This window comes from Sceloporus undulatus, chromosome 2 (genome assembly GCF_019175285.1).
Source record: "Sceloporus undulatus isolate JIND9_A2432 ecotype Alabama chromosome 2, SceUnd_v1.1, whole genome shotgun sequence".
NCBI lineage: Eukaryota > Metazoa > Chordata > Lepidosauria > Squamata > Phrynosomatidae > Sceloporus > Sceloporus undulatus.
In genome coordinates this window covers 10,587,157-10,603,269 of record NC_056523.1, presented here as the reverse complement: position 1 = coordinate 10,603,269, position 16,113 = coordinate 10,587,157, and the positions used below count along the sequence as shown (strand labels likewise).

General features: G+C 45.8%; 3 protein-coding genes across 4 annotated transcripts in view; 1 reads left to right on the top strand and 2 right to left on the bottom strand.

The window, feature by feature from the left end:
* The window catches only part of LOC121921898 (zinc finger protein 397-like), a 942,727-nt gene that overhangs the window by 158,832 nt on the left and 767,782 nt on the right, over positions 1–16,113 (bottom strand). The window lies entirely within an intron of this gene.
* LOC121923654 lies at positions 13–8,897 on the bottom strand. Its single transcript, XM_042454297.1, has 9 exons — positions 8,849–8,897; positions 7,825–7,938; positions 4,600–6,276; positions 3,663–3,762; positions 3,330–3,478; positions 3,060–3,172; positions 1,718–1,807; positions 501–623; positions 13–294 (listed from the first exon to the last, which is right to left on the bottom strand). Exons 1-9 carry the CDS (start codon positions 8,895–8,897, stop codon positions 13–15), a joined length of 2,697 nt encoding a protein of 898 aa, XP_042310231.1.
* LOC121922009 (glutamine amidotransferase-like class 1 domain-containing protein 3A, mitochondrial) lies at positions 9,611–13,810 on the top strand. The gene is made up of 4 exons (XM_042450873.1): positions 9,611–9,718; positions 9,930–10,101; positions 10,660–10,861; positions 13,618–13,810. The coding sequence occupies exons 1-4, from the start codon at positions 9,611–9,613 to the stop codon at positions 13,808–13,810; spliced, it is 675 nt and encodes a 224-aa protein (XP_042306807.1).

Below are 16,113 nucleotides of genomic sequence, written 5' to 3'. Positions count from 1 at the left end.
CAAGCAAGGCAACTAGGGTGGATTCTTTTCTCCTTTGTGACTGATGGCCTGAGGTCCCATCTCAGGGCAATCCCCTCCCTCTTCCAGCACCTGGGATGGAAGGTCTTCTTCAGAGCAGAGCACTTCATTGGGATACAACGTTGGAGGGTCCCCTGGCACATAAGTAGCAGAAGACCCATTGGGGGCAGGTCTCAGCAAGTCTTCAGGCTCATCCTCACCTTCTGTAGCCATGGTGGTCTTGTTCTTCTGACCCAAATGATGTTTTCTTTGCACTTGTTCAAGTATCTGAAGGACCTGGGAATGGAAACAAGGACCAAAAGACCCACCAGCAAAGCTTAGAGGCTAGTCACTCAGAAGCAGAAGTCCCCATGTCCCAACTTTACAAGTCTTGAATGTAGGCCGATTCCTGTACCAAGTCTTGTGATGCTTGGAGGAAAGACCAAGACAGGTAAGTGAAACGGAAGGAGCAAGACAACAAAAGTAGTGCTAATCCAGCAAACCTGGGTTTGGGGAACGATGCCGACTCGGAAGAACCCGACACTCCCGTTCTCAATCTTGGTGCAGTCCACCACTGTGGAGGCAATGTTCTCTGGAGAAGGACCATCACATAAGACAGCATCTACCTACAGAGGAAGCATCACTGAGTGATGATCACAGGGCCTCTACCATACTCTGTTGGGGATATCAGCAGGGCAAGAGGGTAGGGGGTTTGAGGAGGGACTCAGCATCCCTGCAGCTCAGCTGGAGCTGCCCCAGCCATTCCCATTGAACACCCAACTGTTCTAGGCAAGGTGAAACGCAGATGCCCTTCAGGATTTGGGTGTAATGTCTGCCAATCACTCCAGCAAAAGCTGTATGGCCAAGCTGGACCAGAGGAGACTCTGCTTTGTTTTCTGGAAATTTGGAATTGGACCATGACTACTCTCCCATGCATCCCTCCATCTTGGTTTCTTTGGCTACAGACTGATTTCTCAGCTTCTTTACCTCTGGACTATTAATTGTCCCCAAGGCTTCCATCTTTCCTCAAAGTGAATTACAATAGTTCTTCCTCCGAGCCATGTAGGAATAGAGATTCCTATCTGTGATAGATGGGAATCCCTCCATTTATCAGTGTCTTCTCCCCTGATAACAAATTCTTAAATGTGGGAGGAGGTACAGGTACATTTGTACAACTTTTTCTTTAGGGGGGTTGCTGTTCCAGGGCTGCTCCAGTGGAGCTGGTGGGTTCCTTCCATATCAGTGGGCCAACGAATCCACTCCAGGTGTCTGTCTAGACCAGTGGTCCCCAAACTGTGCCCTTTCAGAGATTTTGGACTTCAGCTCCCAGAAGCCTCAGCCATTTTGGCCAATAGTCTGGGATTCTTGGAGCTGAAGTCCAAAATCCCTTAAAGAGCACAGTTTGGGGACCACTAGACTTTGAAAGAGCTTTCCATGGTTCTCAATCCTTTCCAGCAAAATAGTTTGAGCACCTTGGAGAGCTCACCTGCAGCAAGCCAAAAGCTAGAGTAGATTCACTGCCTTGCTGAACTCAGAGACACCAGCTGCCATGCACTGCCTGCAACTGGCACCTGTTCCCCAACCTCGTTTCATAGAGATACTTGGAAATTCAAATAGGATCACCATTTTTAAAGCAGAGGCGAGAAATCACTAAGGCTGTATGCATCTTGAAGGCTGTTTCTCTGCTCCAAAGAGCCCTCTTAGCTCAGGCAGAGCTTACCTTATCTCCCAGCTTGGCATATACTTGGTTGTGGTGGGTGGTGTCCGCCTCTCCAGTTGGATTGGCAGATGTGACTGTAATTGGACCAACCTGGGCGCCGTGAAAGAAAGAGAGAGAGGGACAATGAAGGGGGATAAAATTAGCAGAATTAAATAGAGGTGAATTAAGAAATGTCAACATGTACAACCTCATCAGAGCAACTGTCTCTATAGCACAGAGAATACAAAAGTCTAGGTGGCTGTGTCAATCCTATATATAGATAGATAGAACTAGATCTTGATCTAGCGCTATAGAGATAGAACATTTCTAGCCATTTTCCTCTCCACTGGGAAGCTGGTGTTTTGTACGGCTAGCAGCTCTTGTCTGCTCAAGACACAGTCATCCTCAAATACTTTGCATTACTTCAGGGATCACTGTGATAACAATAAATCACTGCTGGGAAAATCAATTCCCCATCCAGTTACTGTAGGAATTTCAGCTAAACTCAAATGGCACTTAGAGCTTCTTCAGAGAAGGAATCCCATGGCATCTCCACTTAAGATCAGAAAGGATGCTGCCTGGAACTCAAGAGATTGGCTGGTTGCTGCCAGTCAGAGTTGACAATGATGTGTTAAATGAGTTCCCAGTTTAATTCCTTGGGACATCTTCACTTGGGACAAGAAAGACTCCTGCCTGGAAACCCTGGCAAGCCGTGACTACCAGCAAGAGCTGGCAATACTGGACTAGATAGACTCCCAGACTCCATGGAAAAGCCAGGTTCCCACATTTCTGTGCTCTTGCAGGGGATCCTCAGCCATCTGGGACGTTTTATTGCAACAGAGAGAAACGTTGCAATTCAAAAAGGACATTGAGAAACTGGAGTGTGTCCAGAGGAGGGTGACTAAAATGGTGAAAGGTCTGGAAACCTTGCCCTATGAGGAACAACTCAGGGAGCTGGGGATGTTTAGCCTGGAGAAGAGAAGGTTAAGAGGTGATATGATAGCCCTGTTTAAATATTTGAAAGGATGTCATATTGAGGAGGGAGCAAGCTTGTTTTCTGCTGCTCCAGAGAACAGGACCCGGAACAATGGATGCAAGCTACAGGAAAAGAGATTCCACCACAACATTAGGAAGAACCTCCTGACAGTAAGGGCTGTTCGACAGTGGAACAAACTCCCTCGGAGTGTAGTGGAGTCTCCTTCCTTGGAGGTCTTTAAGCAGAGGCTAGATGGCCATCTGCTGGGGATGGTTTGATTTGGATTTCCTACATGGCAGGGGGGTTGGACTGGATGGCCCGTGCGGTCTCTTCCAACTCTATGATTCTATGATTCTATGATTCTATGAAATGGAAGACGCTGCTCACCAAGTCAATGAGGTGTGTGGTGACGGAGCAATTTGGGATGCGGATGGCAATGTTCTTTGCAGTACCAACATACTTGGCAGAGTCTTCCAAGCCCAGGTGGTCCACCCATTTACCTAAAACAGACAGAAAAATGTGAGAGCTGGTTGACCCCGGGTACCCAACCCCTCTCCTGTCTGCCACCATCCAGGGAAGGTCATGAACAGCCTTCCCTGGAGAAGAGGAACCAGCAAAAGCAGCAAAGAAGGGTCTATCTATCTATCTATCTATGACCTCGTGGGACCACCAGACTGATGGGTGAAGGCCAGGCGGCATCCATGAAGTCCCAGAGAACAGGGCTGAAGAGATGCTTGGCTGGTTCCAGCTGTTTCAGACTCGAAATCCAGAGGGACATGGGACGGTCTTGAGCCTGGAGCTTAGTGCTAAAAGAAAGGCACAAAATGGAAACGTCCCAACCACATAGAGGATACCCAGTAAAAGGTACCCTGGTGATGCATTGCACATGTGAAGGAAAGACTGTGACAAGATTTCCCCCAACGAGGCTGGTCATCCACCCCACCCCTCCTCCGGACCTTGCTTTGGGTCATACCACTCTCCCCCACTTACTGGTAAGCCTTCTCCACAGCATCAGGTCGATTGCAGGCTGCTGCGAGGACATAGACCGTGTCTGTGGGGATCCCACAGGCTCCTCCCTGCTTCATGATATCTGTAAGGAGAGACTGAGATCAGGGAACATGCCACAGGGTTGGTTGTTTTGCTAATCTGGGCATCCCTTGCTTGACTACTAGGCCTGAAACTCAGGTTTTGCAAATTTTATAATGGGCATCAGGAGTGAGCATGGTGGCAAGGTTTGGATGCAGGACTAGGACTCTAGGAGATCAAGATTCAAATTCCCACACAGCCCTAGAAACCCACTGGGTGACACTGGGCAAGGCACACTCTCTCATCCTTAGAGAAAGACAGTGGTAAACTCCCTCTGGTGTAGTAATTTGAGTATAGTACTCTAGGAGACTGGGGTTCAAATCTCAGCTCAGCCATGGAAATCTCACTGGGACACGCTGGGCAAATCATGCAAAGAAAGTCTTGGAAACTTCCTTGCTTTTAAATCAAATGCTGATCATTGTGAAGGGTGGGACAAAAGCAAAGGAAAAGAGGGAGATACACAGTGCTGGGTGGGGATGTTAGGTACTATAGTCCAAAAAAATCAGAGAGCACCAGGTCAGAAAAGGATAACACAGATTTGAATGTGCAGAATCAGAATTCTATTAATCAGAATACTTCGAAAGTTGGAGCATAAGCAACTGGGTGCATATCCAGAGCTCAGAAATGTTACTTTGGGAGACTACAAATCCAAGAATCCCCCTGCCATGTGGGATTTAGGGAGCTGTAATCCAAAAAAGCAACTTTTCCCAGGCTTTGGTGCACACCATGTGTTGTCGTTGTTCATTTTAAGACCAACTTTGGTCATTGTTTCCTGTTGAGATCCCAAGTTGGGAAGCTGCCCTACCAAACAGAAATCCAAACACAGCAATTTTGGCCTGACCTGCGACTCGCTTGACCGAAGAGGCTCTCCTGGCCGGCAGGTGAGGACAGGTGGGTTCTCCTCCTCCTCTTCTGAATTTCAGGATGGGTCGTCCCACGGGGAGCCGGGGCCATTCAAAAGTGCTGTTGACCAGCGCTGAGAGGAAGCCATAGAAGCTCACCAGGCCAAACATGATGGTAACGGCCATCTCATATCCAGGGGAATGGATGTCCAGGGCATGCAAAAGAAAGCTGAGGAGGACCAGCTCAAAGACCAGGCAGTAGGCAAACCAACAGAGGGTCAGGAAGAGTGTGCCAAAGACAAGGACAGCATTGAGGACCATGATGGTTCCAATGTTTATGGACACCTGGAAGCTCCAAGCCATGCCATAGAGACCGCCATATCTGGCAAGGCCCCAAAGCATCCACATGGCCCCATAGAAAATGAAGGTGCTGCTCTCTAAGACCTTGCCATGAGAGATGGCCACAAAGCTACACAGGAGTGTCAAGAGCCCTCCAGCAACCACCACCCATGGAATGATGACCATGGCAAGTGGGGAGGCTGGGTTGACTGCCAACATGATGGCAAAGGAAGCCAGCATGCTTGATGCGTAGCCCAGGGCCTCAGCATCTGCATACTTTGAGTAGCCCAGATAGGGAGCATGGGGGTCTTTGCCCTCCCAGAACTTGAAAACACTGAGACGTGAGAGCTGAGATTTGAGCAGCCACTCCCCTCGCGGGATTTGAATGCTTGCCTTCTGGTTGTAAAGGTGAACCAGGGCCATGAGGGCTGAGGCCACAAATATGGCCACTGACACACCCTGAGGGCCACTGTTGAAAAAGCCATGGGGGCTACAAGCCAGAGCAACACACCAGACCACATAGAAGAGAATGTAGAGGCCATCAGCCAGGCTGTCGAGGACAAGGAAGATGGCCAATGTGGCCAAAAGGAGGGCAAAACCCACAAAAAGTGGGACTGGGAAGGCGGGCAACTCTGGCAGCCAAAGCAAGATGAGAAGGGAGTAGCCTCCAGCAAAGTCCAGCAGGGAAGTGAAGCTGGAGAAGGTGGCCATCAGGGCATACCCCCTGCGATAGGAGAAGATGGAGACCCCCAGCTGATAGACTGCTCCAACCCAGAGCCAAGGGACCTGCCCAACAAAGAGGTCACCAGTCAAGCCCAGGAGCCGGCAGCCAAAGACACTGGCCGACAGCGCGTTGAGGATCAAGCTGAGAGGGATCAAGTCATTGGTAGCCACTGGAATCTGCCCATCTCTGACTCTTCTTTCTGCCAGGTCTGTGACAGGCAAGACGATGGCCTCCTTGCTGAGGAAAAAAAGGCCTCTCCCCAGGACAATGTAGCCACTGGCCAGAGAAGCCACCAGGTAGCCACAGGCTGTGGCAGATGAGCCAAAGCCAACGTCGTAGAAAGAGGCTACTTCATGGGCACAGGCAAAAGAGATGGCAGAAGCCATCATGGCCAAGGTGACCTCTCTCTGGAGGAAGCCCACCAGGGCCACAAGCAAAAGGCCCAGGCTGAAGGCCACCAACCCTGGAATGACTGCATCACGCAAGTCGGCAGCGCCGTGGAGGAAATCATGTGCAGCCAGGATTTGGACCACTCCATAACCACACCAGAGGGCTGAGATGGCCAGGCAGAGGGACACAAACAAGGAGGAGCCATGGAGAGTCTTCTGTATCCCTGCAACAGAGGAGGAAAAGGCAAGGTTTGCAAGGAAGGAGGGTTTCCAAGCCCCTGGGGCTGCAAACTGTCCTCCTAGCTATGGATGAACTATTCATCAGTAGCCATAATGAGCATTTAACTGATTAGTCAATATAATTATTATAATGCATTTATTTGTGAGATCAGTAAAGTATAACATAACCAAGGGTAGACATATTGGCCTCACAGCAAATTGCAAGAACATCCAAAATCCACAAAACAGCAATATTTTTCTTGGACCACCGAAAAATGCACAAAATACATAATGCAAAATGCACAAAATACATGTTGCAAGATTTCAAAGCTCCACTGGCTTCTTCATCAGACAGAGGGGTTCACAATCATCCAAGAGGAGAGAAAAAATAGGATGTTAGAATCGCAGGACTGCATTTTGTTAAGATGTTGTTTTTGCTGTCAGTTAAGATGTCCTGGAGGGATGTTACTGCAGGTAGAGTCCATTCTCCTCTTTGGCCGTTTGGGCAACAAAAAATACAATTTGCCTTGAAACCCAGGCTGTTTCTGTCTTGGGCAAGGCTACTTGTCCCTTTCTTAAGCAGAAAAAACTGAATATCTCCAGAAGCCTCTGTACTGTTACATTTGGAAAAACCTTAAGTTTTGCATAGGTAAATCCCACCAAATGCAGTCTCAATAAAATAGTCTTACCACAAAGAGTTTCTACCACCAACAAAGGTAAAATATTTTTATTTTTTATTTTTTTATTTTTTTTTTATTTTGCACATTTTTATTTGGACCAACAAAGGTATCATTGTTTTGTGAATTTTGATCAGTATAATTAATTGATCCATTAATCAGTGCAATTAATTAATCAATCAACCAGTACAATCAGTAAATACTGTCTTCAAACCAGAGCTTGACAAGTTATATTTTAAAAATAATAATAACAATTATTATTATTATTATTAAGGTATCACTGTTTTGTGATTTTGAGCAATACAATTGATTATCCATTAATTAGTGCAGTTAATCAATCATCAGTCAGTACAATTGGTGAATTCTGTCTTCAGAGCTGAGCTTGACAAGTTACCTTTTAATAATAATAATAGCTTGTTCCTGTTACTCCTTTGATTGTTTGAGAAGCAATTTATTGCTCTTACTCAGCACTGTGGTTTTAAGAGCAATGTGTGTTGCCTTATTTTGTTGTTACTTTCCTGCTTTTAAAGGACTTCTATAAGAATTGCAAATCCCTAATATATATACCTAATATATCTCATTTCTAGCCTAGGTGATTAGAAATAATGTCTCATTACACCAATAAAGGAACTCACGTTTCAAATGTACCCCAATTCTGCCCTTGTTACCAAAAAGAAAAGGAAAAAGAAAAAGGGAACCATATAATTTGCTAAGGGATTCAATTAAATTCCCCGTTCTATTTCAGTTAAGCAAAAGCCAACATCTCTAGCCTCCTCAGCAGGCTGTAAGAGATGCAACATGGAGTCCTTTTGCAAAAGGTGGACCCCCAAAACCTGTCTTTCCCATAGAGGCCTCTACCCTTTGCCCTTTGCTCACCTGCGTATCCCACCAGAGAGGAGAAAAGGAGCAGGAGGACCCCAAGCGCCGTTCCAGGGAGCAATGGTTTTGGACAGGTGACGCTGTAGAAATGCACACAGAGCAAGAGAGACCCTGAAATGAAAAATGGGGGGACAGTGAAAGAGGAGCCACTGTGGCCTAGTGGTTTGAGCCCGTTCCCACTACGAAATACATCGAATCACTGACTGATTATATCACCGATAATATGAGACCAAGGTTCGAACCCTGCTCAGCCATGGAAACCCACTGGGTGATCTCAGGCTAGTCCTACTCTCTCAGCTGCAGAGGAAGGCAAAGGCAAACCCTCTCTGAATAATTCTGCCAAGAAGACCCCCCATTACATGTTGAATTCCCCATTCGGCCATGGAAACCTACTGGGTGACCTTAGGCAAGCCATGCTCTCTCAGCTTCAGAGGAAGGCAAAGCAACACCCCCCCCCTCGAAAAATTCTGGCCAAGAAAACCCCATCATATGTTCTGGATTCCCTGCTCAGCCATGATGAGTGACTCTTCTTTCATTGCAAGTCACACACTCTCAGCTTCAGAGGAAAACAATAGCAAGCCCTCTCTGAATAATTCTGGCCAAGAAGACCCCATCATAGTAGGTTCAGACTGCTAGCTCAGCCACGGAACCCACTGGGTGACCATAGGCAGGCCACACTCTCTCAGCCTCAGAGGAAAGCAAAGGCAAACCCTCTTTGAGTATATCATGTCAAGAAAATCCTATCATGAGGTTGTCTTGGGGTTGGAATTAACGAAGGCTTTCAACACCAGCAACACCAGCACCACCAGCAGCAGAGAAAGAGACAGTAGCCAGGATAAGGGGCTTTTAGGGAAGGGGGGCTCTTTCTTCCAGAATCTAGTGGATTCTGGGCATTAGAGTCCTCCTGAAAGGTCCCTGGTCCCCTTCCTGGGGCTGAGAGGGTCTTTGGGAGTCTCAGGAAGAGATAGAAAATTGGAAGGGGGCCCCCTTTGTTTCCCTCTTTCCGCCTTTGCCCCCTTACCTGCCACCAAGCTGAGGAGCCCCATTGACTGGCTGGAGGAGGACATCATCCTGGATGGCCTTTGAAAGTGCAGACAGGCAGAAGACCAGCCCACTTTAAAGCCTGGATCCCAGGAAGGGACGAAGGAGGAGGCTGGTCCTTCCCCAAGGACTGGTGACCAAATTGCATCATCATCATCATCTATAATTAACAACAGCAGCAGCAACAACCCTCCAGCAAAGCTTCAAAGAATTGAAAAAGATGTGTACAACTATCCAAAAAAGTGACTTTTGGGGAGAATTTTGAGCTTTCCCCGCAGCTAGCCTGGCTAGTAGCCAAAGCAAGGCATGTGAAAAAGAAAAAGAAATTTGAACTGAGATCAAGATCAAGGGCTTGGCCATGCCTTCCTTCACCATACAAACCCAGAAGGACAGTGCATCAGGAAGGTGAAAGGAAAAGATGGGGACCCTTCATGCACCTCTTCTTTTTAACCCACTCCTTCCTGGCATTCCCAGAAAGAATTCATTTGCAACAACCAGATGCTGAATAAACCAGCCCAACATGACTGTGGGCTGGTTTGCAAAAGAGGAATCCATTGCACAACCATGGTACAAACACATTGCCCTGGCCTGGAATAAGTGGAAAATTCCTTTTCCTGCTGCCAGTCAAAGTCTCTGCCCAGGCTTTCCAGAAGGAAAGATGCCAAGGAGGTGGTGTTTGTGGCCTATAAAAGGTCTCAGGGGGAGCTGCTGGACAGAGCACTGACCTCTCCTGACTCTGGCCATGGGCAAGAAAGTGGCGGTCATCTTGTCCGGCTGTGGGGCCTACGATGGGAGCGAGATCCATGAATCTTCAGCCATCATGGTCCATCTCAGCAGGGAAGGGGCACAGGTATGGCACCTATATAGATCCTGGAGGCCAATCTCTGCCTTTGTTTATTTTTAATGCAAAATTGTTATGATTTTTCATTTCCAAAACTGTCTGGAGGGTTGTTTGCCAGAGTTTTTGCCAAGTGGCCTCTTTTTGGACTGCAGCAGGGCAATTTAAGTTTCCTAAGGCTGGCATGGACCCAGTGATGGCATTTCCTCCTTTTCGCTTTCAGGTTGAGCTATACGCCCCAAATATCCTCCAGACGCAGGTGGTCAACCATGCCACAGGTCAACCAGTGGAAGAGAAGCGCAACGTCTTAGTGGAGAGTGCCAGGATCGCACGAGGAAATGTGAAGGATTTGGCCACGCTGGCAATGAAGGATCTGGATGCTCTCATCATCCCAGGTAACTATCCTGCAGGTGGGGAAAATGGATGAGGATAGGGTCAGACAGTGTTGAAATGTCTGTAGTGTGTAAGGAAGCCATTCTCCTTGTTCAATCCATGGCTGACGGACTGTAGTTTATGGATGAACTCCAATTCTGCTGTTTCTCTTTCCAATCTACCATTGCAGTTCTTCTGTTCAACGACCACTGTTCTTTTTTTTAAAGTGCTTCTATCTTTTTAAACTTTATTTTAATTCTTTCACCAAAGTTTTTCTAACACCATAATAATTTATTTCTATTTTAATGCTCTCTTTTGCATGTTTTTAACTGTGCTTTTGAACTGTGGGCTGCTCCTCCAAGTCCCAGTTTTGGGAGGGAAAGCAAGATGATGATGATGAGGAGGAGGAGGAGGATGGTGGTGATGGTGATGATGATGGTGATGATGATGGTGATAAATAAAAATAATAAGAGCAGCAGAGCCCAGTTTTTCCTCTGGGCTGATCCCAGCTGACTTCCAAAAATTCTCAAGCCTGGTTCCCATCATGGGTGCCCTTTTTGAACCCTTCTCCTGCATCGCAGGTGGTTTTGGAGTGGCCAAAAACCTCTGCTCTTGGGCCTCAGAAGGAAAGAACTGCACCGTCTCCAAAGAGGTGGAGGATGCCATCAAGGCTTTCCATTTGACTCAGAAGCCCATTGGCCTGTGCTGCATCGCTCCAGTACTGGCAGCCAAAGTCCTCCCAGGCTGCGAACTGACTGTTGGGGACGACACAGAGTGTGAGACGTAAGTGACACCAGAAGGGATAATAAATAATAATAAATAATTTAAAAATATTTATATCCTGCTCCTCTTTCCAGGACAACCAGGGCAGCTTACAAGTTAAAAATATACAATCCGAATCCCAATATCCCACCCACCCTCTAAAATAACAATTGACAATTTAAAACATATCTTAAAATAAACAGAGCAAATCATGGCTATAGCAGATTCAGAGAAAACAGGTTCTAATTTGGTGGCCGGTTATCTATTTGGGAAAGACCTGCCAGAAGAGATCCGTCTAAGGAGCTTTATTGAAGCTATCTAAGGTGGTGATGTGACAGATCTCCTCCGGCAGGCCATTCCATAATCTGGGAGTAGACATTGAAAAGGTCCTCTGGGTGGTTGCAGACAGCAGTTTTCATAGGCTGCAGCAAATTCCTCCCAGTCAGAGGACTTGCGTGGTGCGGGGTAGATTATACAGAAGGAGGTGGTTCCGAAGGACCCAAGCCATTTAGGGCTTTAAAGGTCATAACCAACAACTAGTCCTGAAAACTAATAGGCAGCCAGTGGAGCAATTTTAAAACAGGTGTTATGTGAGAGGACTGGACATATAGGCAAGCCAAACAAGGGGACACTGGGGATGCAACAGAGATTTAAGACAGTGACCTCTTTTTTTGGGGGGGGATTACAACTCCAGAATCCTCAACCAGCCCTTCTGCACTATAAATCCCAGACTCCCTAGTCCTCTGATGGTTAGGGATGCTGGGTGTCATTGTCCAAAAAGTCACTTCCCCAAGCTCAGATCCAGAACTCTTGAGAATCTTACTTTTCATTTCTATAAACAAACAAACCAAGTTTCTAGTTTGAATGGTTTGTAAGGAGCTGAGGATGACAAGGAAGCCGTAAAGGGAATTTCTGCACTGCTCTCTGTTTCTACTTCATTGCTAGCAAAGGCAGATTCAATTATATGAAAGGATAGATGGATAAGGTGGGCCATTGCGTCTGATTAAGTGATCAAATGCCTAGGGATATATTTCCACTTTTTAAAATCCATTTAAGTGAATTGGATGAGAAAATGCTTTATCAGGAATGCAAAAACACCCCCACCTCTATTGCATTTAGGGTCTCTCATCGGTCACAGAGTCTCTTGCACACTATACAATTATATCACTTTGGTATCACTTTAAACAGCCATAGCAGTTGCATCCTGCAGCATGCTAGGATTTGTAGTTTGGTGAGGCACTACAACTCTCAGGCAGAGGACTCTAAATATAGTGGGCCCTTGGTACCTGCTGGGGGTTGGTTTCAGGATCACCCCATGGATACCAAAATCCGTGGATATTCAAGTCCCTTTAAATATAACAGTGTGTAAGTATAAAAAGTGGCCCTTATATAAAATAGTAAATTCAAAGTTTCATTGTTGGAATTTCTTTTTTTTTAAAAATCAAGCTGTGGATGGTTTAATCCATTGATAAGGAGGGACAACTGTATTTCATCAAACTGCAAATCCCAGGACTCCATAGGATGGAGTTGTGGCCATGAGTGGCAGGGTTTGGGTGCAAATCCAACCTTAGCAACTGAGATTTCAGTGCTGTTTTAAAGGGGCTTTAGGCAGTTTTTAATTTTTGCCTTCTTGTAGATTCTTGTACTTTCCCCTTCATATTTAAGGCATTCAAATACCCTTAAATAGGAAGGTACTTCCACACACAATGTGCGTTTAGATGTCCATGTGTTCAGGAGAAATTACTCCCAAGTAAGTGCAGAAAGGATAGACTGCGGGAAGCCTTTCTCATTCCTGAGAGGGCTCAATGACTCAATATGGAGTTTATCACACTGGGGCTGATTTCAACATTAAAGAAAGATTAAAGCGCACTTAAAACATCCTACAACTAAAGCAAAAATGGTGAGTAATTGCGCAAATGATTATCACACACAATTGCTCAAATAAAGTGATAATGGAAATGCATTACTGCTGAAATCCCAAAAGTAAAAAGATGCATGTGCGTTCATGCTTCTTTGTGATCACTTTAATGGCGGATTTTGTGCGATGGCATGTGAAATCGTAACATGTAATTATGTGATTTTTCTGGGATATTCTTGGAATATACTCCTGATCCCCTTTGTGTAATAAACTCCTATGTCTTAATGTTTGGTCACTTAGGCGGGGTACATACCTCCGCTTTGCGGCGCTCTGCCGCCGCCGCCAGTAGGTCCGCGGGGGAGCCGGAGCCTTCCCCCGGCCTGACTCCCGCGCGGACCGAAAAAGAAGCTCCAAAATGGAGCTTCTTTTTAAGTCGCGTTTGCGACGTAGCGAGGCACCAGGGGCGCACTCACTACGTCACAACGCCCGCGACGCGTACGGACGCTCAACATCCGATACGTAAAGATGGCGGCACCCGTATGAACAGGGCACCGCCATCTTGTACGTATTCAATACGTACTAGGGTTAGGGGGGTGCGGAAGCACCGCCCCTTCCTAACCCTAGTACGTATTGATGACGTACTATTTGGCGGTCTGTAAACCGCCTTAGTACACTTCTGATGGATACTTCCTGAGGAGGCTCAATTACACAGGGGCCTTTGGTGGTCCAGTTTTACCAAATGGGGCTCAGTGTTGGAAGGGATGGTTTGAGATCCCCTTGTCCTGCCTCCCCCATTCAAGTGTCCATGCCTGGTAGCATCCAAAGGCTGCTTTACAAGCAAGGGAAACACCTTGCCTGATCCCTAGCCCAAAAAATCCTGATTTAAAATATTATCCTCCTCTCTCCTTCTGCCCCACAGCTGGCCCTATGCCAAGACGGCCCAGGTGCTGAAGGAGATGGGCTGCAAACACATCAACAGGAGCGTCGGTCAGATCCACGTGGACTGCAGGCACAAGCTGGTGACCACAAGCGCTTTCATGTGCAATGCCCCCCTCCACGAAATCTATGATGGAGTCGGGAAGATGGTCCAAGAGGTGCTGAGGATGGCCTGAGGAGGAGGACCAGAAGGAGGAAAAGGAGGAGAAATGAGCCAGAGAAATGCAAAGGGCGTGGGGCACCTCAAATATATCGCAAACCTTGGAGAATATCACCTACCGAAAAGTCTCCCTTTCCTCTGCTTCCAAAGGGGGCTTTGCAAAAAGGGATGTTTCCAGAGAGCAGAAATGTCTGCAGAAAGGAAAGAGTGGGGTGCCCAAACTAGACACATCTCACTTTATGCCTGGGCTCTAGTCCACAAAACGAGAAGTCCACAAAAAATGACAAGAGGTCAGGGTGTAGAGAGGGGTTCAGCCCCGTTTCTCCAACTCCAGCACCCTACAAATTAAAAATGTTGCCCGCCCATTAAATGTTCCCCCAGTCCTAAAATTTCTAGCATTGCAGCAAGTGAGGTGCCAAAAATCCTTCAGAGGTAGAACACTTATTTTATTATCTCTCTTCATATTCCCTTGGTCACTTTCCCAGCTCCATTTCTTTCTAAATGCCTAACTTAAGTCTTAAGTTACCACAATGCTAGGTAGGGATTTGAGGACTGATGGATAATTCAGTCTTCATATAAACCAGGGTGTGCATTGAGATCTGACTGCAGGAGAGGGCTGTCTCGCAGTCCTTCCATCTTTGCAGGCGCAGTTGGGGAGGATTGGGGGAGAGCCTTCTCTGTGGCAGTGTGTGACACGGTATGTTGCATATATATCTTTCAGTCTTTTATTGAAACAGTGTTTTAAGTATGTTTTAAAGTGTTTTAGCTGTTTCAATCAGGTTTTCAATGTTAACGTTTAATTCCTTTCTAACTTTAGTAAATTAATGTTTTAGTTGGATGTTTTTAAAAAATTATTGTAAGCCGTCTTGGATCCCTTTTAGGTGGAAAGGAGGGATATACATCCAATAAATAAATAAATAAATAAATAAAATAATTTCACTGATAGGAGGCAGAATTCTTATTGGAGCACCAATGCTTTAATTTTGCTCATTTTGCTCCCTCCATAACTGTACCCTGAGTCCCACATCTGCCTGCCTTCCTAAGCCAACAGACCAGACTTTGGTTACCCCAAATCAGATCCCACTTAGGATGGGGCAGAGAGGAGATTCTTTCTCTCTGATCCCTATCTTCCCTCTTCATCATTTTGCCCAGAGCAAAACACTAATGCCAGGCATTCAGAAATGCCTCCTGTCTATGTGAAGCTGAGCTAGTTCGGCTGGAGGGCTTGGGGCAGGACTGGCTTGTCTTGAATCCCATTGTGGGAGGAAGATGGGATATAAATTCTTAAAATAAATAAATACATAGGTGGCTGCAAAGGGCCACCCAGATGTTACCCCTTTCTGTGCACAAGCGAGAGACCGGTTGCTGTGCATGGCTGCTGCTCGCTTTGAAAAGGAGGTCCCAAGTCATGCAGCCAAGGCAGGCCCACTTCAGTGGGGACTTCAGTGGGGCTACAGTGATGCTGCTGAAGGACATTGGGAGATCGGTTTCCATGTGCACACCTTTAAACTGGTTCTCCACCTCTGCTTTATAGCCTGAAGAAGAAGAGCCCTCCCTCCATGGTATCTAGGGTTGCCATAAGTGAGGACCTCCAAACCGGGACAAATGTAGGACAACATTTTCAAATGTAGGACACATTTTATAAAAATGGAGGACGCGCAAAAAAATTGAGGGTTTTTTAAAAAAATGTTAATATAAATGCATGTTTTTAGGCATGATCAAAATGGAGGACATTTTGGCATTATTCTTAGACAGATGGCAGAAATGTTCTTGCCCTTGGGTTCAACTTTACTTCTCAGAAGTGTGTACTTGGGCAAGGGACTGTGGTTTTTCTTCACTGCGCATGAGTTTGTAAAAATCACAGCAAGTTACATTGGCCATGCCTCAGAGGCTTGTTGATATCAATATCATCATCATCATCATCATCATCACCACCACCACCACTATAATTGTCCAAGAAAGGCAGACTTGTTAGCATTCAAAGCACCATAAATACACAAAAAATGCACTTGCATATATTTAATAATAAAAAATAATGAAAAAATAAATAAAAAAACAAGGCAGGGGTGTATATATTTGATAATAAAATTAATGCAATAAAATAAAAAACAAGCAATAATAAAATTAATAAAATAAAACAAAAACAAGCAATAATAAAATAAAACAAAAACAAGCAATAATAAAAATTAATGAAATAAAACAAAAACAAGCAATAATAAAATTAATAAAATAAAACAAAAACAAGCAATAATAAAAATTAATGAAATAAAACAAAAACAAGCAATAATAAAATTAATAAAATAAAACAAAAACAAGCAA

Excerpts from the sequence above, each read along its gene's own strand:
- LOC121923654 (XM_042454297.1), bottom strand. The coding sequence starts at position 8,897 with ATGATGTCCTCCTCCAGCCAGTCAATGGGGCTCCTCAGCTTGGTGGCA. Across the intron at positions 3,479-3,662 it reads GCTGTGGAGAAGGCTTACCA|CACTAAGCTCCAGGCTCAAG; the intron begins GTAAGTGGGGGA and ends CCTTTCTTTTAG. Across the intron at positions 624-1,717 it reads ATGCCAAGCTGGGAGATAAG|GTAGATGCTGTCTTATGTGA; the intron begins GTAAGCTCTGCC and ends CTTCCTCTGTAG.
- LOC121922009 (XM_042450873.1), top strand. The coding sequence starts at position 9,611 with ATGGGCAAGAAAGTGGCGGTCATCTTGTCCGGCTGTGGGGCCTACGAT. Across the intron at positions 9,719-9,929 it reads TCAGCAGGGAAGGGGCACAG|GTTGAGCTATACGCCCCAAA; the intron begins GTATGGCACCTA and ends TTTCGCTTTCAG. Across the intron at positions 10,862-13,617 it reads GACGACACAGAGTGTGAGAC|CTGGCCCTATGCCAAGACGG; the intron begins GTAAGTGACACC and ends TCTGCCCCACAG.